The sequence below is a fragment of the Pecten maximus genome, chromosome 5 (genome assembly GCF_902652985.1).
Source record: "Pecten maximus chromosome 5, xPecMax1.1, whole genome shotgun sequence".
Classification (NCBI taxonomy): domain Eukaryota; kingdom Metazoa; phylum Mollusca; class Bivalvia; order Pectinida; family Pectinidae; genus Pecten; species Pecten maximus.
Window position 1 is genome coordinate 47,840,341 of NC_047019.1, and position 24,545 is coordinate 47,864,885.

The following is a 24,545-nucleotide window of genomic DNA, read 5'->3' on the forward strand; positions in this document are numbered from 1 at the left end:
AATTTATTACAGTGTAATAACTAGTGGGGGCCAGTAGGGGACCACCATTATAATTTATTACAGTGTAATAGTTAGTGGGGGTTTGTAGGGGACCAACATTATAATTTATTACAGTGTAATAGATAGTGGGGCCTGTAGGGGACCACCATTATAATTTGTTACAGTGTAATAACTAGTGGGGGTCTGTAGGGGACCACCATTATAATTAATTACAGTGTAATAGTTAGTGGGGCCAGTAGGCGACCACCATTATAATTTATTACAGTGTAATAGTTAGTGGGGGTCTGCAGGGGACCACCATTATAATTTATTACAGTGTAATAGTTAGTGGGGGTCTGTAGGGGACCACCATTATAATTTGTTACAGTGTAATAGCTAGTGGGGGCCTGTAGGGGACCACCATTATAATTTGTTACAGTGTAATAGATAGTGGGGGCCAGTAGGGGGCCACCATTATAATTTATTACAGTGTAATAGTTAGTGGGGGTCTGTCCCTGGAACATTTATTGGTTGTTTACAACATTAGAACATCATACTGTTAATAATACCTTGTAATACATATTATATTTTAGATTACTGTGACAACCATTGGGTATGGTGACACTGTACCTATGACCTGGATGGGGAGAATTGTGGCTTCATGCTTCTCTGTCTTTGCCATCTCATTCTTTGCTCTCCCAGCTGTAAGTATATAACTTAAAACTGAATATTTTACAATTGAGTGAGTTCACACCTATTTTGTTTTGAAACTAAATTTTGCATTTGATAAAGAATGTGTCTTAACATTAACATTCTACCAATGTTTTACAGTAGATAGTAGCTCCTAGACATGTCCATATATAGTATACACAAGTATTACTTATACACACTATACTGCTTTGTTTTAGGGTATTTTGGGATCAGGGTTTGCTTTGAAAGTTCAACAGAAACAGAGACAGAAACACTTTAACAGACAAATTCCTACAGCTGCTGCACTAATACAGGTACGTCACTGTTGTCATAATACAGGTACGTCACTGCTGTCATAATACAGGTACGTCACTGTTGTCATAATACAGGTACGTCACTGTTGTCATAATACAGGTACGTCACTGCTGTCATAATACAGGTACGTCACTGCTGTCATAATACAGGTACATCACTGCTGTCATAATACAGGTACGTCACTGCTGTCATAATACAGGTACATCACTGCTGTCCGAATACAGGTACATCACTGTTGTCATAATACAGGTACGTCACTGCTGTCCGAATACAGGTACGTCACTGCTGTCATAATACAGGTACGTCACTGCTGTCATAATACAGGTACGTCACTGCTGCCCTAATACAGGTACGCCACTGCTGTTATAATACAGGTATGTCACTGCTGTCCGAATACAGGTATGTCAGTGCTGTCATAATACAGGTAGTCACTGCTGTCATAATACTGGTACGTCACTGCTGCCCTAATACAGGTACGTCACTGCTGTTATAATACAGGTATGTCATTGCTGTCATAATAAGGTACGTCACTGCTGTCATAATACAGGTACGTCACTGCTGTCATAATACTGGTACGTCACTGCTGTCATAAAACAGGTAGTCACTGCTGTTGTAATACAGGTACGTCACTGCTGCCCTAATATAGGTACATCACTGCTGCCCTAATACAGGTACGTCACTGCTGCCCTAATACAGGTAAACGTCTCTGTTGCCATAATATAGATCTTACATTTGCCGTGATCTTATCTTCCTTTACAGCTAGAATCATGGACACATTAGTATACTCTTTCTGTTGGTTTGGACTCCATATTTGCTCTTCCTTGTTTTATAGTAGAATGTATGTGTTTCAGAGCTTGTGGAGGTGTTATGCTGCAGAGCCTGGTTTTAACTCGAATGCCACCTGGACAATGCACCTTGACAAGCACTATAAGGCATACTATGCCAATAATTCCTCAGCATCTCCTTTTGCTCGCATGGCCCGTCGCACGAGCTTTCTGAAGAAACGCCGCTGCTCACGGTCTACAGGCAATAGAGTATTCGACAGACATGAAAGTGTCAGTTCTATATCAGGGTACCTGGAGCCCAATAAACCAGGTATGCTGTATACTTTTACTTACAGGTAATCACAGTAAATCTCAGTATTTCTGTATACTCATTTGCATATAGAGCCATTCTGTTAGTAGTGGTTTGGTAGGTTCCTGATATGTTTGGATACCATCTGGTAGACAGGGCAATCCAGGAATAGGGACAATCTAGGCAGAATAGTCAATTGCATCAAGGTTGAGATAAGTCGATTTTCTTTTATTACTGTTAAATAGTTTCATCCAAAACTTTGAGCTTCATCAGGACGACAAAGTTGCAAAAGTTTAATCCTAAGGTACTTAAAAATCACGGTCACTTACATTATAACTTATATATCTATATCTTCTGTAACATACTTTAGTTTTCCATACACATGTCATATACTTGCATGAGACCAGATTTTAGTACCTTAGAAGTAAATCTATACTCCTTGGTACTTACAGGTACTCCCAATCAATCTATATATATACGCCTTTGTACTTACAGGTACTCCCAATAAATCTATATACTCCTTTGTACTTACAGGTACTCCCAATATATCTGTATACACCTTGGTACTTACAGGTACTCCCAATAAATCTGTATACGCCTTTGTACTTACAGGTACTCCCAATAAATCTGTATACACCTTTGTACTTACAGGTACTCCCAATAAATCTGTATACTCCTTGGTACTTACAGGTACTTCCAATAAATCTATACTCCTTGGTACTTACAGGTACTCCCAATAAATCTATACTCCTTGGTACTTACAGGTACTCCCAATAAATCTATATACTCCTTGGTACTTACAGGTACTCCCAATAAATCTATATACTCCTTGGTACTTACAGGTACTTCCAATAAATCTATATACGCCTTTGTACTTACAGGTACTTCCAATAAATTTATATATGCCTTTGTTCTTACAGGTACTCCCAATAAATCTATATACACATTTGTACTTACAGGTACTCCCAATAAATCTATATACTCATTTGTACTTACAGGTACTCCCAATAAATCTATACTCCTTGGTACTTACAGGTACTCTCAATAAATCTATATACACCTTTGTACTTACAGGTACTTCCAATAAATCTATATACTCCTTTGTACTTACAGGTACTTCCAATAAATCTATATAACTTGGTACTTACAGGTACTCCCAATAAATCTATATACACCTTTGTACTTACAGGTACTTCCAATAAACCTATACTCCTTGGTACTTACAGGTACTCCCAATAAATCTATATACACCTTTGTACTTACAGGTACTCCCAATAAATCTATATACTCCTTTGTACTTACAGGTACTCCCAATAAATCTATACTCCTTGGTACTTACAGGTACTCCCAATAAATCTATATACACTTTTGTACTTACAGGTACTCCCAATAAATCCCCTATAGGCTCCATCGGGCTGCCATCTCAGGATGTTTTAGAATTCTTCGCCGATGAGGGAGATGAAAATGAAGTGATATCAAAGCCAGAACAGTGAGTGTTTTTGTCTGTGTGTCTGTTCTTAACTTTTGTCTCTCTGTGTGTCTTCATGTGACTGTAATGTATGTAATGTTTTTTGTTTGTTTCCTGTTTTATCGTCATATAGCATGTTTGGATAAAGAGCTATCAAGAGAGTTGAAATGAATGACCTTGACCTTCATTCCAGTTCACATCGGTCAATTACGCTAAAATTTTAAATGAATTCTTTTCATTAACCAAGAGGCCCAGAGACCTTATATTGGGCCTATAGCATGCTGGGGAGAAGGGCTATAAAGATTGTTCAAATGAATGGCCTTGATCTTCATTCAAAGTCACAGGAGTCAAATAGGCTAAAACCTGTAAACAAGTACTTCTCATTAACTAAGGGGCCTAGAGACCTGATATTAGGCCTATAGCATGCTGGGGGGACAGGCTATCAAGAATTTTTAAATGAATGACATTGACCTTAATTCAAGGTCACTTGGGTCAAACATGTTAAAGCTTTTCACTAAGCAAGAGGCCTTAAGACCTGATATTTGACCATTAGCATGCCAGTTTGAAGAGCTATTAAGATATTTTAAATGAATGACCTTGAACTTTATTGAAAGTAACATGGTCAATTATGCAAACAAATATTAAAGAGACAACCAGACCAAAAGGCTCAGAGACCTGATTTTGGGCATATAGTATGTTTGGATGAAAAGCTATCAACATTGGTCAAATGAATGACCTTGACTTTCAATGAAGGTCACCGAGGTCAAATATGCTTTAGCAGGCTGGGGTGAAAAGCTATCAAGATAGTTGAAATGAATGACCTTGACCTTCATTCAAGTTCACCGAGGTCAAATATGCTAGAATCTTTAAACACTATTGGGTCTATAGTATTCTGGGGTAAAGGGCTATATCAATTGTTCAAATGAATGAACATGACCTTGACCTTCAGTAATGGCCAAAAGGCTCTAATACATGTATGCTACAATCTTTTAAACGTTTTTCTGCAAGAACAACATACTAAGAAACCTGATATTTGGTCTGTAGCATGCTTTGGTGAGCTCTTTGACCTCAAATTCAAGGTCACAGGAATCAAATTTGCCAACATATACCAAAATTCAGGTGACCGTTAAGGCCCATGGGCCTCTTGTTTCTCAGTAAGTACAGCATAGATCTTCCTCAAATTTCATGTGTAGTTTCACATGTGTCTTTTGTTGTGAGTGTAAAATTTTGATACTGGTCTGAAAAACAAAAGGGTTGATAGGCTGCCTTGTGGATTTTACCAGTTTAATATCAATATTTGTCAGGATGTACTTTTAAGAATAAAATTTCAACTAATGCCCCAGAACCTTAAATGTGTGTGATCAATCATTACTGAGTGAGTATAGCGAAAAATGGCCAACAGACATCCATCTTGGATTTTGACAGTTGAAAATTGTTATTGCCATTTCGCTATGGATTTTTAGCTCACCAGTCCTTAGTACAAGGTATGGTGTCCGTCATCTGTCAACTTTTCCTTTAAATCACTTCTAGTCATAAAGGACTGAATGAATTTTGACCAAATTTGGTCAGGAGCACCCTCAGGGGAAGGGGAAGAATTTTGTATGGTTGTATTGTATTTTTGAATGGTGAATCTGACCCCCCGGTGTTGGAGTGGAGGTGCCCAAAAAGGAAATATCACAATCATTTAATATACTTCTTCTTCTCTAGGAATGTAAGGATATGATCCAAATTTGGTGTGAAGCCCCAAAGGAGCCTGAGCGTTTGGGCCCAATATGTGACAGATAGGAAATTCTTAAAATTTGTTCTTATTCCATATCAATGAAAAAAATTGTCTCCAACTTTGGTCTGAAGCATTCACGGGGGAAGGGGAATCAATTTTGCATCAACAGTGCATCTCTCTCTCTCTCTCCCCCTCTCTCCCTCCCTCCCTCCAATTTGAGTTGCTATTTAGTTTGTTAGTTAAAGGAGAATGTTAACTCAATTGGGTGATACTAAGACGGAGTATCCGAAATAGGAAAAGTATTTGTAATTTTAATTGGGTGATACTAAGACGGAGTATCCAAAATAGGAAAAGTATTTGTAATTTTAATTAGGTGATACTAAGACAGAGTATCCGAAATAGTAAAAGTATTTGTAATTTTAATTAGGTGATACTAAGACGGAGTATCCAAAATAGTAAAAGTATTTGTAATTTTAATTGGGTGATACTAAGACGGAGTATCCGAAATAGTAAAAGTATTTCTAATTTTACTTGAGTGCTTTGCCAAAATAACTGAAATATGCAGGCCCCATGTTGGGCCTCCTATATTATTATCCCTCAAGACGAAGTCGAAGATGGGATATATAGCCTTCTGTTTGTATGTTATTATCCCTCAAGACGAAGTTGAAGATGGGATATATAGCCTTCTGTTTGTATGTTATTATCCCTCAAGACGAAGTCGGAGATGGGATATATAGCCTTCTGTTTGTATGTACATATGTATGTTCACCTTTTGTCAGTGCTCTAAATACTTCACTTTAAGCAAATTTTTTATCAAACTTCAGAGAAGCTATTCATTTAAATCGCTACTACTCCTGAACAATTTGATGAATTTTGACATTCAGTCAGGTGCATTATTTGGAAAAGGAGATATGATGTTGTGTAAATGCAATATGTCAAAAAAACATGTCATTACAAATTGTCAATACAACATATCAATACCGCATGTCAACACTATGTCAACACCATATGTCAATGCATCATGTCAATACCATATGTCAACACCATGTCAACACCATATGTCAATGCCTCATGGCAATGCCTCATGTCAATACCACATGTCAATACCACATATTAATAAATCATGTCAATACTACATGTCAATATCAAATGTCAATACACCATGTCAATACCACATGTCAATACCATATGTCAATACCATATGTCAATACCATATGTCAATACCACATGTCAATACCACATGTCAATACCACAAGTTAATACCACATGTCAATACCTCATTTCAGTACCACATGTCAATACCACAAGTTAATACCACATGTCAATACCACAAGTTAATACCACATGTCAATACCACAAGTTTATACCACATGTCAATACCACAAGTTAATACCACATGTCAATACCTCATTTCAGTACCACATGTCATTACCACATGTCAATACCATATATCATTCCACCACGTCAAAGCAAAAGATAGATTTGACAATGTTCTTATAAAGAATGTACCTAAGTTGATCTACTCCGGCTGACCATTCGTAGATCTGGGTTATAATGTCAGAACTACATGGACCTGTATCCTCACACCATAAACAGGACACTCTACCCTTATACAACAATTGACTGCTTATTTATTGAACACTATATTGTGTATGGTCCCTGAACATCGGGAGGCCGTCTTGTTACCTAAGGGACTTACCACACATCTATAAAGATGGAGGAGGCTCTAGCTGTGCTTCACCTGACACCGCTAGGATTGATGACGGTGCCGGGTACGCAGAGCTAGGGCAGACATGCATTATTAAGGAGGGAGTGGATCAATGTAATGGAGAGATGTCATACAGGAGACAAATATCACCAGGAATTATTATAAATGTTATATTTTCTCTCTGTGGGCATTCTATAGTAGGGCTGGTGTCACCGATAAACACGATATTGAGAACTCCAATGTCGAGACATAACCTTATCAATATATTATCATTGTTTAAGTGTAAAATTTCTTTAGGAGAAAATTGATTGAATAATTGATTGGTGTAAAATGTTTTTCCAGAGTAATATCATATGTTCCCTATTGTTCAGTGTGTGTGTCTGTCAATATATCCTTGATGTAGCGTATCCCTGAAACAATGTCGGATATTTGACATTATCATATGTCGATCATAACACTGGGCATACAGCAGAATTCAAAGGATCTAATATACTGGTACACACAACCACATAATTAGATACACACATTGTAATTGGTTTTACTATGTGTATATTATAATAGTTTAACATATCTAACACAATTTCCTTTTTTTTTCCAGACTCACAGAAGCTCATAAAACTATGATTCGAGTAATACGAAAGATTAAATTTTTTGTTGCCAGAAGAAAATTTCAGGTGAGATTTTCTGAGAAATTTCATTTTGAAAAATAAAGTACCAGTAGTTAATATACAATACTGAACTCAACCTTGATACACAGCACTATGTTAACAACAGTTCTTCAAAAAGTATGATCACTGATAGGAGCATATATTAGCCTCTCGTGAATATACTTCAGTTATTATAAATGTGGCGGCCATTACTGTTATACTGGGACAATATGTCGGCCATTACTGTTATACTGTGACAATATATTGGCCATTACTGTTATACTGTGACAATATGTCGGCCATTACTGTTATACTGTGACAATATGTCGGCCATTACTGTTATGATGTGACAATATGTCGGCCATTACTGTTATACTGTGACAATATGTCGGCCATTACTGTTATGTTGTGACAATATGTCGGCTATTACTGTTATGTTGTGACAATATGTCGCCATTACTGTTATGATGTGACAATATGTCAGCCATTACTGTTATGTTGTGGCAAAATGTCGGCCATTACTATAATGACATGACAATATGTCAGCTATTGTTGTTATGATGTGACAATATGTCAGCCATTACTGTTATACTGTGACAATATGTCAGCCATTACTGTTATACTATGACAATATGTCGGCCATTACTGTTATGATGTGACAATATGTTGGCCATTACTGTTATAATGTGACAATATGTCGGCCATTACTGTTATGATGTGACAATATGTCGGCCATTACTGTTATGATGTGACAATATGTCGGCCATTACTGTTATGTTTGTGGCAATATGTCGGCCATTACTATAATGACATGACAATATGTCAGCTATTGTTGTTATGATGTGACAATATGTCAGCCATTACTGTTATACTGTGACAATATGTCAGCCATTACTGTTATGATGTGACAATATGTCGGCCATTACTGTTATAATGTGACAATATGTCGGTCATTACTATAATGACATGACAATATGTCAGCTATTGTTGTTATGATGTGACAATATGTCAGCCATTACTGTTATACTGACAATATGTCGGCCATTACTGTTATGATGTGACAATATGTCGGCCATTACTGTTATGATGTGACAATATGTCGGCCATTACTGTTATGATGTGACAATATGTCGGCCATTACTGTTATGTTGTGGCAATATGTCGGCCATTACTATAATGACATGACAATATGTCAGCTATTGTTGTTATGATGTGACAATATGTCGGCCATTACTGTTATACTGTGACAATATGTTAGCCATTACTGTTATGATTTGACAATATGTCAGCCATTACTGTTATACTGTGACAATATGTCAGCCATTACTGTTATACTATGACAATATGTCGGCCATTACTGTTATGATGTGACAATATGTCTGCCATTACTGTTATAATATGACAATATGTCGGCCATTACTGTTATGATGTGACAATATGTCGGCCATTACTGTTATGATGTGACAATATGTCGGCCATTACTGTTATGATGTGACAATATGTCGGCCATTACTGTTATGTTTGTGGCAATATGTCGGCCATTACTATAATGACATGACAATATGTCAGCTATTGTTGTTATGATGTGACAATATGTCAGCCATTACTGTTATAATGTGACAATATGTCGGTCATTACTATAATGACATGACAATATGTCAGCTATTGTTGTTATGATGTGACAATATGTCAGCCATTACTGTTATACTGACAATATGTCGGCCATTACTGTTATGATGTGACAATATGTCGGCCATTACTGTTATGATGTGACAATATGTCGGCCATTACTGTTATGATGTGACAATATGTCGGCCATTACTGTTATGTTGTGGCAATATGTCGGCCATTACTATAATGACATGACAATATGTCAGCTATTGTTGTTATGATGTGACAATATGTCGGCCATTACTGTTATACTGTGACAATATGTCAGCCATTACTGTTATGATGTGACAATATGTCAGCCATTACTGTTATACTGTGACAATATGTCGGCCATAACTGTTATGATGTGACAATATGTCGGCCATTACTGTTATGATGTGACAATATGTCGGTCATTACTGTTATGATGTGACAATATGTCGGCCATTACTGTTATGTTGTGACAATATGTCGGCTATTACTGTTATGTTGTGACAATATGTCGCCATTACTGTTATGATGTGACAATATGTCAGCCATTACTGTTATGTTGTGGCAATATGTCGGCCATTACTATAATGACATGACAATATGTCAGCTATTGTTGTTATGATGTGACAATATGTCAGCCATTACTGTTATACTGTGACAATATGTCGGCCATTACTGTTATGATGTGACAATATGTCGGCCATTACTGTTATTATGTGACAATATGTCGGCCATTACTGTTATGATGTGACAATATGTCGGCCATTACTGTTATGATGTGACAATATGTCGGCCATAACTGTTATGATGTGACAATATGTCAGCCATTACTGTTATGTTGTGGCAATATGTCGGCCATTACTATAATGACATGACAATATGTCAGCTATTGTTGTTATGATGTGACAATATGTCAGCCATTACTGTTATACTGTGACAATATGTCGGCCATTACTGTTATGATGTGACAATATGTCGGCCATAACTGTTATGATGTGACAATATGTCAGCCATTACTGTTATGATGTGACAATATGTCGGCCATTACTGTTATGTTGTGACAATATGTCAGCCATTATACTGTTATGATGTGACAATATGTTGCCCATTACTGTTATGATGTGACAATATGTCGGCCATTACTGTTATGATGTGACAATATGTCGGCCATTATACTGTTATGATGTGACAATATGTTGCCCATTACTGTTATGATGTGACAATATGTCGGCCATTACTGTTATGTTGTGACAATATGTCGGCCATTACTGTTATACTGTGACAATATGTCAGCCATGACTGTAATGATGTGACAATATGTCAGCCATTACTGTTATACTGGGACAATACGTCAGCCATTACTGTTATACTGTGACAATATGTCGGCCATTACTGTTATACTGTGACAATATGTCAGCCATTACTGTTATACTGTGACAATATGTCGGCCATTACTGTTATGATGTGACAATATGTCGGCCATTACTGTTATGACATGACAATATGTCGGCCATTACTGTTATACTGTGACAATATGTCGGCAATCACTGTTATGATGTGACAATATGTCGGCCATTACTGTTATGGTGTGACAATATGTGGGCCATTACTGTTATACTGGGACAATATGTCAGCCATTACTGTTATACTGGGACTATATGTCGGCCATTACTGTTATACTGTGACAATATGTCAGCCATGACTGTTATGATGTGACAATATGTCAGCCATTACTGTTATACTGGGACAATACGTCAGCCATTACTGTTATACTGTGACAATATGTCGGCCATTACTGTTATACTGTGACAATATGTCAGCCATTACTGTTATGATGTGACAATATGTCAGCCATTACTGTTATACTGTGACAATATGTCAGCCATTACTGTTATACTATGACAATATGTCGGCCATTACTGTTATGATGTGACAATATGTCGGCCATTACTGTTATAATGTGACAATATGTCGGCCATTACTGTTATGATGTGGCAATATGTCGGCCATTACTGTTATGATGTGACAATATGTCGGCCATTACTGTTATGTTTGTGGCAATATGTCGGCCATTACTATAATGACATGACAATGTCAGCTATTGTTGTTATGATGTGACAATATGTCAGCCATTACTGTTATACTGTGACAATATGTCAGCCATTACTGTTATGATGTGACAATATGTCGGCCATTACTGTTATAATGTGACAATATGTCGGCCATTACTATAATGACATGACAATATGTCAGCTATTGTTGCTATGATGTGACAATATGTCAGCCATTACTGTTATACTGACAATATGTCGGCCATTACTGTTATGATGTGACAATATGTCGGCCATTACTGTTATGATGTGACAATATGTCGGCCATAACTGTTATGATGTGACAATATGTCAGCCATTACTGTTATGATGTGACAATATGTCGGCCATTACTGTTATGTTGTGACAATATGTCAGCCATTATACTGTTATGATGTGACAATATGTTGCCCATTACTGTTATGATGTGACAATATGTCTGCCATTACTGTTATGATGTGACAATATGTCGGCCATTATACTGTTATGATGTGACAATATGTTGCCCATTACTGTTATGATGTGACAATATGTCGGCCATAACTGTTATGATGTGACAATATGTCAGCCATTACTGTTATGATGTGACAATATGTCGGCCATTACTGTTATGTTGTGACAATATGTCAGCCATTATACTTTTATGATGTGACAATATGTTGCCCATTACTGTTATGATGTGACAATATGTCGGCCATTACTGTTATGATGTGACAATATGTCGGCCATTATACTGTTATGATATGACAATATGTTGCCCATTACTGTTATGATGTGACAATATGTCGGCCATTACTGTTATGATGTGACAATATGTCGGCCATTACTGTTATGATGTGACAATATGTCGGCCATAACTGTTATGATGTGACAATATGTCAGCCATTACTGTTATGATGTGACAATATGTCGGCCATTACTGTTATGTTGTGACAATATGTCAGCCATTATACTGTTATGATGTGACAATATGTCGGCCATTACTGTTATGATGTGCAATATGTCGGCCATTACTGTTATGACGTGACAATATGTCGGCCATTACTGTTATGATGTGACAATATGTCGGCCATTACTGTTATGATGTGGCAATATGTCGGCCATTACTGTTATGATGTGACAATATGTCGGCCATTACTGTTATGATGTGACAATATGTCAGCCATTACTGTTATGATGTGACAATATGTCGGCCATTACTGTTATGATGTGACAATATGTCGGCCATTACTGTGATACTGTGACAATATGCCGGCCATTACTGTTATACTGTGACAATATGTTGCCCATTACTGTTATGACGTGACAATATGTCGGCCATTACTGTTATGATGTGACAATATGTCGGCCATTACTGTTATGATGTGACAATATGTCGGCCATTACTGTTATGTTGTGACAATATGTCGGCCATTACTGTTATGATGTGACAATATGTCGGCCATTACTGTTATGATGTGACAATATGTCGGCCATTACTGTTATGATGTGACAATATGCCGGCCATTACTGTTATGATGTGACAATATGTCGGCCATTACTGTTATGTTGTGACAATATGTCGGCCATTACTGTTATGATGTTACAATATGTCGGCCATTACTGTTATGATGTGACAATATGTCGGCCATTACTGTGATACTGTGACAATATGCCGGCCATTACTGTTATTCTGTGACAATATGTTGCCCATTACTGTTATGACGTGACAATATGTCGACCCAAATAGTCATGATGACCTTTTGTTGTACAATTGTATTGTTTTTTCCTGTTAGGTCACAGTATCAAACTTAATTGTTATTGGTATCATTATTCAACTTTAATTTTCATTTTTCTACATTTAAGGTGTAATATATACAATGTGGAAATGATGACAGAAATTGTTAGCATTGGTACTTTTTGTTACATGGGGAGGTCAAAGTACATAAGTGTGTGTATAATACATATTTTCAATATTTATAATTATCAGGTTGGTTTACTCCTTCAAATCTTTCATTGTGTTTTGTGGTGATTAATAAAGTATACATTTCCCTTCAGCAAGCAAGAAAGCCATATGATGTACGTGATGTGATAGAACAGTATTCTCAGGGACACCTCAACATGATGGTCCGTATAAAGGAGCTTCAAAGGAGGTATACCAATCCTGATCTGCTCACACAGTTCATATAATTAGCCTATTAAAGAATCAGTCATCTTCTTAAATAAATATATTGAACTGTTGACCTGATACATTCTGATGTAGCTTATGATATTATTTTTTACCATATCGTTGTTAATCATCTTTCAGACTGGACCAGACTTTAGGTAAACCCCTCTACACTGGGTCTAAGGAAAACAAAGAAAAGGCTACAGTGTGTTCTAGGGTGGCATCTATAGAAAACCAGGTGGGTATATAGAAGGATTGTACACTATAGGATAGCATCCATATAAAAATGGTAAAGTCACAATGAGGGTGTATACTAGAGTAGACTCAATGGAAAGCCGGGCGAGTCTGAGTAAAGGTCAAAGTCACAATGAGGGTGTATACTAGAGTTGACTCAATAGAAAGCCGGGCGAGTCTGAGTAAAGGTCAAAGTCACAATGAGGGTGTATACTAGAGTATAGACTCAATGGAAAGCCGGGCGAGTCTGAGTAAAGGTCAAAGTCACAATGAGGGTGTATACTAGAGTATAGACTCAATGGAAAGCCGGGCGAGTCTGAGTAAAGGTCAAACTCACAATGAGGGTGTACTAGAGTAGACTCAATAGAAAGCCGGGCGAGTCTGAGTAAAGGTCAAAGTCACAATGAGGGTGTATACTAGAGTAGACTCAATAGAAAGCCGGGCGAGTCTGAGTAAAGGTCAAAGTCACAATGAGGGTGAACTAGAGTTGACTCAATAGAAAGCCGGGCGAGTCTGAGTAAAGGTCAAAGTCACAATGAGGGTATATTCTAGAGTAGACTCAATAGAAAGCCAAATGAGTCTGAGCAAAGTCACAATGAGGGTGAACTAGAGTAGACTCAATAGAAAGCCAAATGAGTCTGAGTAAAGTCACAATGAGGGTGAACTAGAGTAGACTCAATAGAAAGCCAAATGAGTCTGAGCAAAGTCACAATGAGGGTGTATACTAGAGTTGACTCAATAGAAAGCCAAATGAGTCTGAGCAAAGTCACAATGAGGGTGTATACTAGAGTTGACTCAATAGAAAGCCGGGCGAGTCTGAGTAAAGGTCAAAGTCACAATGAGGGTGTATACTAGAGTTGACTCAATAGAAAGCCGGGCGAGTCTGAGTAAAGGTCAAAGTCACAATGAGGGTGTATACTAGAGTTGACTCAATAGAAAGCCGGGTGAGTCTGAGTAAAGGTCAAAGTCACAATGAGGGTGCAATAGAGTTGACTTAATAGAAAGCCAGGCGAGTCTGAGTAAAGGTCAAAGTCACAATGAGGGTGTACTAGAGTAGACTTAATAGAAAGGCGGGTGAGTCTGAGTAAAGGTCAAAGTCACAATGAGGGTGCAATAGAGTTGACTTAATAGAAAGGCGGGTGAGTCTGAGTAAAGCTAGGTCACAAAGTTGGTTTACCATAGTTATGGAGGTTACCAGATGTTTCCTCAGTGTATGTCAGCTTCTAATGATGAGCATAGTATAGTTAAAAGTAAATTAGGGCCACTGCCAATGTGCACAGGGATACTCCAACTGGATTTGTCCTCTTATAAATGTACTATCATTATTGTGTAAAGTTGATGTTTTATTTAGTACTAAGTTAACTTTCCATTTTATACAGGTGAATCACCTTGACAAAAAGATGGACCAGGTCCTGTTGTTGATGAATCTTTTGGTGAAGTCTCAGAGTAATACCCAGAAAACAGGCTCCACAAGCTCTTAACACCAGCCAACCATGATATTGGCCAACCAGGGCCCTTCACATTACATTCCAGTACGTTTCCATGGCATCTTAAGTCCTCACCAGAGGCAACAGACTTTGGATTAACAGATGTATACAGGTGTAGGTATCAGTAGGGCAGATGTTTGATACCCAGGCAGCCTAGATAAGAGATAGCCTCCGGGCAACAAGGCGGTCACATATTGAGGGCAGACATTTGATACCCAGGCAGCCTAGATAAGAAACAGCCTCCGGGCAACAAGGCGGTCACATATTGAGGGCAGATGTTTGATACCCAGGCAGCCTAGATAAGAAACAGCCTCCGGGCAACAAGGCGGTCACATATTGAGGGCAGATGTTTGATACCCAGGCAGCCTAGATAAGAAACAGCCTCCAGGCAACAAGGCGGTCACATATTGAGGGCAGATGTTTGATACCCAGGCAGCCTCAGGGCAACAAGGCGGTCACATATTGAAGGCAGTTAAATTGTACAATATCAAAGACCGAAAAGTACTTACCAAAAAATGTTTCTGTCAATGTGTGGAAGTCAATGAATGAATTTAAGCCTTGGAGATTAATCAATGTGATCGAAACTTTCGCCAGACCTCCCCACTCCTGTTGGGGATGGAAACACTGTACACACCTGTGTAGGGGAGGAACTAGTCTATAAGACCAAAAGACAGATAGCTATGGTCCTGCTCTTCCTAGCACCTGTCATACTCCAAGTACTACATAAACGGCTGAGAGAAACGGGTCTTCTGTGATAGAAGTTACAGCATTGTTTTATTCTCAAATGATTTGTTTGTTTGATCTCCGAAAATCATAGAAATTTCAGTACTGTATGTACCTGTAAGTATGTAACTAGTCCCATTAATTATAACCTGTGTTAAGTTATAGTTCAGGAAGGACAGGATTGGATGTGGCTACTTAACAGCAGGGCACTTGGTATTGTTCTGCCAGAACCAATCTAATTAGACTAAAAACCCAAAGGGCCAGTGAGTTTATGCCATGGCCTGTGTGGCGTCCGTCTGTCAACTGTTTCTAAAAATTGCTCCTAGTCATGAATACCTTTTTTTCCAAACTTGATCAGGAGCATCCTTGGGCAAAGGGGAACCAATTTTGTATAAAGGATTTTGTCTGAAGCATTCTTGTGTGAAGGGGAACCAATTTTGTATAAACGATTTTGTCTGAAGCATTCTTGGGTGAAGGGGAACCGATTTTTGTATATATAAACAGCAGGTCAAGCCTTGTAAAGTAAACCTTGTACATCAAAACTGCATGACTGGTTATACAAAACACATTTAGAAAAAGGTAGCCAGTTTAACATTTTAAACATATCATTGAACTAAATTTAGTTATCTCGTTAGGAAAAGGCATGTCCCAAAATGGGAAAAGTATTTGTAATATAACTTCAGACTTTGTCCAAATAAAAGAAATATCCAGGTGAGAGATACAGAGCCAATGGGTCTATTGTTACAGCAAGTGTTTAGATTTTATAAGTACACAATAATACATGTGTGCCCCACTCTATATTTTATCAGGCAGGGTTATGGTAAATGTTCTGCTGCCCTGCCCTGCTGGCTGTCCTTGTGTCTGTGTCATCAAGCTGACATCTTTTTATCAAAATTTACACAAATGAAAATATATTTCTGGTGGTTTTATATTTCATGTAACAATGTCAAGGTCATCAGGATTATTTACAGAAAACTGACAACCAATTTTGTGTCATACTAGCAATTTTTTTTTCATATGAATTAGATTTTAATAAACTTAACAAAGGACAAATATGTGAGTTCTATAGAAGGATTCATGCTATAAAATACAAAGTCCTACTTGTAGATTACTGGTAGTGTTATCTATGAAATATTATGTTATTAGATTATATAATGTTAATTGACAATTTTAATCGAAAATGGCGAATTTTTAAAAAACATAATGTGTAAATTACCATATTTTTAAGAGAATTTTAATCTTGTACACTTTTTTATCATGAGTACAGTATTTAACATAAATATTACTTTGTCTCATGAACAAAGGGAGACAACTCCTTGAGACATCTTTGGTTCTGACTGTAGTGTACCAAGGCTTTACAAATTGTACCTTGTCTGTACTGATAGAATTACCTAAAATTTTAACCAGATTGGTTTGAGTTCTCTGTTAACAAGAGAGGTTTGGTTTGAGGGAGTAGACTTGACACAATGATCAGCAATCATTAGTTTTAAGATTTTATGATTCAATAAAGATCTGCAATTACATATACGGCTAAATAGTATGCATGCAGGTCTCTGTAAATGAGGAAATTAATGTACCAAAATCGTAATTTTCATTGAATTTTAAGCATGATTTTATGAAATTGATTTTTTAATTCCAATGTTTTATAAGTCTTTATTAGTGTGTGAAATAGCAAGATTTATCAATTATTTTAACCGTAGTTCAGTGTGTAGTTGTCAGTAAATTTGATGTATTTTACACTTAACACTGTGTATTTTTCAGCAAATATTTAATGTGCATAGGAATTTTCATCAGAGACTTTAAGAATAGTTATGTTCTTCCAAATTAATTTATTGCACACTTTAAAAAGGGTAGATTCAGGACTTTATAAGCAAGGGAGATAACTCTATTACATATCAGTGGGTATAATAATGGCAGATCACTCACATTCCATGGTTGTGTGCAACATTTTTTCCATATTATTTTGTTTGTGTGTTTTTTTAACAAAAATTGTTTGATATTGTTTTATGTGCCAAATAAAACATTCTTTTTTAACTGAACATGTCTTTTAAACTTATTCAAAATTGATATTCTATGTACATTTTTATGCATGTGCAACAGGGAGATTGATTTTAACAACGGGTGATATTATTTTAAGAAGGGCAGATAACTCTTGACAGATTATCCATAACATTTGTGCAATGAATCATCTTACAATGACATTCTCTGTAAATCTGGGTACATTGCCATATAGACTTGGGTTACTGCTTGAAGTACAAAAAGTAAGGTGTTGGCTCAAACCCAAATAAATCTGTACTTTTTTTCTAATATATTAATTATATCCCTGTTTATCCAGCACCGCCATAATACTATTATTTTACATTGTTAACAATTTTTTTAAATTGTTATAATGATATACATGTAGTACATGTAAATCAACAGACTTTTTTATATAACTGTTCATAGCAGTTGGGAGAGATACATCTGTAGTGGGCTTTTTGGAGATAGCCATACAATGGTGTATTTGTGATGACGCGATACATCTGTGATGGTTTGTGGAGACACGGCCATACAATGGTTGATTTGTGATGACGAGATACATCTGTAATGGTTTGTGGAGACACGGCCATACAATGGGGTATTTGTGATGACGAGATACATCTGTAATGGTTTGCGGAGACACGGCCATACAATAGTGTATTTGTGATGACGAGATACATCTGTAATGGTTTGTGGAGACACGGCCATACAATGGTTGATTTGTGATGACGAGATACATCTGTAATGGTTTGTGGAGACACGGCCATACAATGGTGTATTTGTGATGACGAGATACATCTGTAATGGTTTTCGGAGACACGGCCATACAATGGTTGATTTGTGATGACGAGATACATCTGTAATGGTTTGTGGAGACACAGCCATACAATGGTGTATTTGTGATGACGAGATACATCTGTAATGGTTTGTGGAGACTCGGCCATACGATGGTTGATTTGTGATGACGAGATACATCTGTAATGGTTTGTGGAGACACGGCCATACAATGGTGTATTTGTGATGACGAGATACATCTGTAATGGTTTGTGGAGACACGGCCATACAATGGTGTATTTGTGATGACGAGATACATCTGTAATGGTTTGTGGAGACACGGCCATACAATGGTGTATTTGTAATTTTCTGTGACTGCCAATAAACCTTTTTTTGAGTGAAATTATCCAGATTTACAGAGTACCCGTTTTGTATAGTGGTTTGTGGTTATAACCTGTTTGTGTGTTTCATGTTTGGATCTCAGGAGACTAATTAGCTACTATCTGTTCATTTGATGAAATTCTTGTGACATTCTAGTAAATTTTAACAATAATACAATGCATTCCAATGAATAGTTTTGTTCAGGTAGAGGATAAACATAGCTTAAGAACGAGTGTAAAGTAGGTAAAAGATGTATGTTAAATTTTGTGAAGAAATTATGAAGAGTACAAAGAGGTAGAGGAGAGACATGGAACATGAAATGTAGACACAGAGATGTAGAGGAGAGAGATACAGAGATGTAGAGGAGAGAGATACAAAGAGGTAGAGGAGAGAGATACAGAGAGGTAGAGGAGAGAGATACAGAGAGGTACATGAGAGATACAGAGATGTAGAGGAGAGAGATACAGATATGTAGGGGAGAGAGATACAGAGATGTAGAGGAGAGAGGTACAGAGATGTAGAGGAGAGAGGTACAGAGATGTAGAGGAGAGAGATACAGAGATGTAGAGGAGAGAGATACAGAGAGGTAGAGGAGAGAGATACAGAGAGGTAGATGAGAGATACAGAGAGGTAGAGGGAAGAGAGATACAGAGAGGTAAAGGAGAGAGGTACAGAGATGTAGAGGAGAGAGATACAGAGATGTAAAGGAGAAAGATACAGAGATGTAGAGGAGAAAGATACAGAGATGAAGAGGAGAGAGATACAGAAAGATAGAGGAGAGAGATACAGAGAGGTAGAGGAGAGAAATACAAAGAGATAGAGGAGAGAGATACAGAGATGTAGAGGAGAGAGATACAGAGATATTGAGGAGAGAGTGTAATACAGAGAGGTAGAGGAGAGATGTAGAGAGATAGAGGAGAAAGTGTAATACAGAGATGTAGAGGAGAGAGATACAGAGAGGTAGAGGAGAGAGATACAGAGATGTAGAGGAGAGAGATACAGAGATGTAGAGGAGAGAGATACAGAGAGGTAGAGGAGAGAGATACAGACAGGTAGATGAGAGATACAGAGAGGTAGAGGAGAGAGATACAGAGATGTTGAGGAGAGAGTGTAATACAGAGAGGTAGAGGAGAGATGTAGAGAGATAGAGGAGAAAGTGTAATACAGAGATGTAGAGGAGAGAGATACAGAGATGTAGTTGAGAGGTAAAAGGAAGAGGTACAGAGATGTAGAGGAGAGAGGTACAGAGAGGTAGATGAGAGATACAGAGAGGTAGAGGAGAGAGATACAGAGGTAGAGGAGAGAGATACAGAGATATAGAGGAGAGAGATACAGAGATGTAGAGGAGAGAGGTACAAAGAGGTAGAGGAGAGAGGTACAGAAATGTAGAGGAGAGAGGTACAGAGAGGTAGAGGAGAGAAATACAGAGAGGTAGAGGAGAGAGATACAGAGAGAGGTACAGAGATGTAGAGGAGAGAGGTACAGAGAGTAAGAAGGAGTAGAGAGTAGCAGAGAGTAAGAGATAGAGGAGAGAGGTTACAAGTAAGGAGAAGTAGAGTTAGAGGAGAATGTACAGAAGATGTAGAGGAGAAAGGTACAGAGGGGTAGAGGAGAGAGGTACAGAGATGTAGAGGAGAAGTACATGTATAAAAAAGAGAGGGTAAGGAAGAGACAGATTAAGGAAGTAGGATTAGAGGAAAGGTACAGAGGGTAGAGGAGAGATACAGAATGTGAGGTAAAGTACAGAGTGTAATGACAAGAATATGTGCTGTAGAGGTATAGGGAGGAGAAGGTACAGATTAGTAGGAGAGGTCAGAGAGTAAGAAGAGAGTTAACAGAATTAGAGGTAGAAAGGTACAGGGATGTAGAGGAGAAAGGTACATAGGGGTAGAAGTGTAACAGATTCAGAATGTAAGAGATGAGAAAAGTACAGAGATGTAAAGATGAATACAGATTAGTACTCTGCTCGCCCAAAATTTTGTCGATTTATATCGCATCATCAAAAGTAACTTTTGATTACTTAACATGCCAAATTTGATGAATATTTATATATATTTGGTGGTTACCTCTCAAGTATTCCACAGAAAGCAATGATTTATCCGAAAATTCCTTATATAGAAGTTGTGGAAGCAATACATAGCCCAAAACAAGATTTCTGAATGTCATACTTGAGACTGACATTTATAAAAAAACAAGCTTTAATTATTGTCAAACATGAACCTTACCTGGTACTTATCTCAGGTTTTTATCTAATGCAATAAATCCTGTTTAACTTACGGAGTGTTGTCAGCTGGTCCAGGGGACGTGGAGGAATATAGATATCATGGTTCTGTGGTTAGTATGAAGACTGTAAGTTAATCTGGTTGGTATCCATAAACTAAGAAATCACATTGTAATATAGGGTACCTAATTAAAATGGAACACATTTCAAGGAAAACTACCAATATTCACTGATTTGTCAATCCATCATCAGTGTTGTTTGAATGTGTGAAAAGTATCTTAGGTAATTCCTGGGCCCAGTTGTTCAAAAGGTGATAAGGTTAATCACAGTTTACAAATGTAACAACAATATTAAAATCCTGATAAAATAATTTCTGGTGTAATTTATTTGACAAAATTTTCTGAAACTATAACACCTACCAGTCTCTTCATACCTGCTGATTTTGAAAAATATACACACATATGATTTGAGGTAAAGGAGAAATGAGATTTTCACTAATTAAGTGATTAAGCTAATCACATTTTGAACAACTGGGCCCTGGTAATTAAAGCAACAGCTTTATTTACCTGAAATTATTTTCACATTTTGTGATCGAGTTAATGTGCAATATGGAATTGACCAGTTGCTGTTTGTTTTGATTTACATAAGTTATTTGTATGTACTGCAATAGCAATATAAAATGTTCCATTATCAAAGGGAATAGATTTCCATTTTGGAGAGAGTGATGTTAACCAACCAAAGTGTTCCACTTTTGTTCCATTTTGGAGAGTCTGATGTTAACATCATACTGGGGCACTAACACCCCGACCAAAGACCACATCAGCATAATAGCAAAAGAGCTGAGTTGATCATTGTAGAACCAGACAGACTGGTTGTATTGTGTTAGGATTAAGAAGATATTATTACAATGTTTTTGGTGTTTTGTGTGCTGTAAATAGTTTCTAACTTATGACATCACTTGTATATAATGTCTTCACAAAATGCCTTCCTGTTTTTCTGTGTTTATTTATGACTGGTGATAAATTGTTGTCAGATTTTTTCATTGAATAATTAAATTTGTACGTTGTTGAATCTCTTTGTAGTTTATTAATTTCATACATTGCCAATCCTAGATAAAATCTCCTCCATGTCACCACTAGATCTCATTTGAATGTCTCTCCATCTCGCTTCAATATATCTCCAGCTTACTTCAATACTTCAATATCTCCCCTACTCTCAATGCAATATCTTCCCTCCTCTCAATCCAATATCTCCCCTCCTCTCCATTCAATATCTCCCCTCCTCTCAATCCAATATCTCCCCTCCTCTCCATTCAATATCTCCCCTCCTCTCAATCCAATATCTCCCTCCTCACAATTCAGTATCTCCCTCCTCTCAATCAAATATTGTTCTCATCTCAATCCAATATCTCCCTCATCTCGATTCAATATCTCCCCTCCTCTCAATCCAATATCTTCCCTCTTCTCAATTCAGTATTTCCCTCCTCTCAATCTAATATTGTTCTCATCTCAATCCAATATCTCCCTCATCTCGATTCAATATCTCCCCTCCTCTCAATCCAATATCTTCCCTCCTCACAATTCAGTATCTCCCTCCTCTCAATCTAATATTGTTCTCATCTCAATCCAATATCTCCCTCATCTCGATTCAATATCTCCCTCCTCTCAATCCAATATCTTCCCTCTTCTCAATCCAATATCTTCCCTCCTCTCAATCCAATATCTGCCCTCCTCTCAATTCAATATCTCCCCTCCTCTCAATCCAATATCTTCCCTCTTCTCAATTCAGTATCTCCCTCCTCTCAATCCAATATCTCCCCTCTTCTCAAATCAATATCTCCCCTCCTCTCAATCTAATATTGTTCTCATCTCAATCCAATATCTCCCCTCCTCTCAATCCAATATTTTCCCTCCTCTCAATCCAATATCTTCCCTCTTCTCAATTCAGTATCTGCCCTCCTCTCAAATCAATATCTCCTTCCTCTCAATCTAATATTGTTCTCATCTCAATCCAATATCTCCCCTCCTCTCAATCCAATATCTTCCCTCCTCTCAATCCAATATCTCCCTCCTCTCAATCTAATATTGTTCTCATCTCAATCCAATATCTCCCTCATCTCGATTCAATATCTCCCCTCCTCTCAATCCAATATCTTCCCTCTTCTCAATCCAATATATTCCCTCCTCTCAATCCAATATCTCCCCTCCTCTCAATTCAATATCTCCCCTCCTCTCAATCCAATATCTTCCCTCTTCTCAATTCAGTATCTCCCTCCTCTCAATCCAATATCTCCCCTCTTCTCAAATCAATATCTCCCCTCCTCTCAATCCAATATCTTCCCTCTTCTGAATTCAGTATCTCCCTCCTGTCAATCCAATATCTTCCCTCCTCTCAATTCAGTATCTCCCCTCCTCAAATCAATATCTCCTTCCTCTCAATCTAATATTGTTCTCATCTCAATCCAATATCTTCCCTCCTCTCAATCAAATATCTCCCCTCCTCTCAATTCAATATCTCCCCTCCTCTCAATCCAATATCTTCCCTCTTCTGAATTCAGTATCTCCCTCCTCTCAATCCAATATCTTCCCTCTTCTCAATCCAATATCTTCCCTCCTCTCAATCCAATATCTGCCCTCCTCTCGATTCAATATCTCCCCTCCTCTCAATCCAATATCTTCCCTCTTCTCAATTCAGTATCTCCCTCCTCTCAATCCAATATCTCCCCTCTTCTCAATCAATATCTCCCCTCCTCTCAATCTAATATTGTTCTCATCTCAATCCAATATCTCCCCTCCTTTCAATCCAATATTTTCCCTCCTCTCAATCCAATATCTTCCCTCTTCTCAATTCAGTATCTGCCCTCCTCTCAAATCAATATCTCCTTCCTCTCAATCTAATATTGTTCTCATCTCAATCCAATATCTCCCCTCCTCTCAATCCAATATCTTCCCTCCTCTCAATCCAATATCTTCCCTCCTCTCAATCCAATATCTCCCTCCTCTCAATCTAATATTGTTCTCATCTCAATCCAATATCTCCCTCATCTCGATTCAATATCTCCCCTCCTCTCAATCCAATATCTTCCCTCTTCTCAATTCAGTATCTCCCTCCTCTCAATCCAATATCTCCCCTCTTCTCAAATCAATATCTCCCCTCCTCTCAATCCAATATCTTCCCTCTTCTGAATTCAGTATCTCCCTCCTGTCAATCCAATATCTTCCCTCCTCT

The 24,545-nt window shown here is 37.6% G+C and overlaps 1 protein-coding gene across 1 annotated transcript in view; it reads left to right on the forward strand.

Moving 5' to 3' along the window:
• Nucleotides 1-17,961, forward strand: part of LOC117328227 (potassium voltage-gated channel subfamily KQT member 1-like) — a 36,473-nt gene extending 18,512 nt beyond the window's left edge. The window contains exons 6-13 of the mRNA XM_033885678.1: nucleotides 573-683; nucleotides 888-983; nucleotides 1,836-2,079; nucleotides 3,439-3,547; nucleotides 7,553-7,628; nucleotides 13,370-13,464; nucleotides 13,620-13,716; nucleotides 15,092-17,961. Of these exons, the coding sequence (XP_033741569.1) occupies nucleotides 573-683; nucleotides 888-983; nucleotides 1,836-2,079; nucleotides 3,439-3,547; nucleotides 7,553-7,628; nucleotides 13,370-13,464; nucleotides 13,620-13,716; nucleotides 15,092-15,193 (930 nt within the window). The 3' untranslated portion in view covers nucleotides 15,194-17,961. The remainder of the gene's footprint in view (nucleotides 1-572; nucleotides 684-887; nucleotides 984-1,835; nucleotides 2,080-3,438; nucleotides 3,548-7,552; nucleotides 7,629-13,369; nucleotides 13,465-13,619; nucleotides 13,717-15,091) is intronic.
• The last annotated feature ends 6,584 nt before the right edge of the window (nucleotides 17,962-24,545 follow it).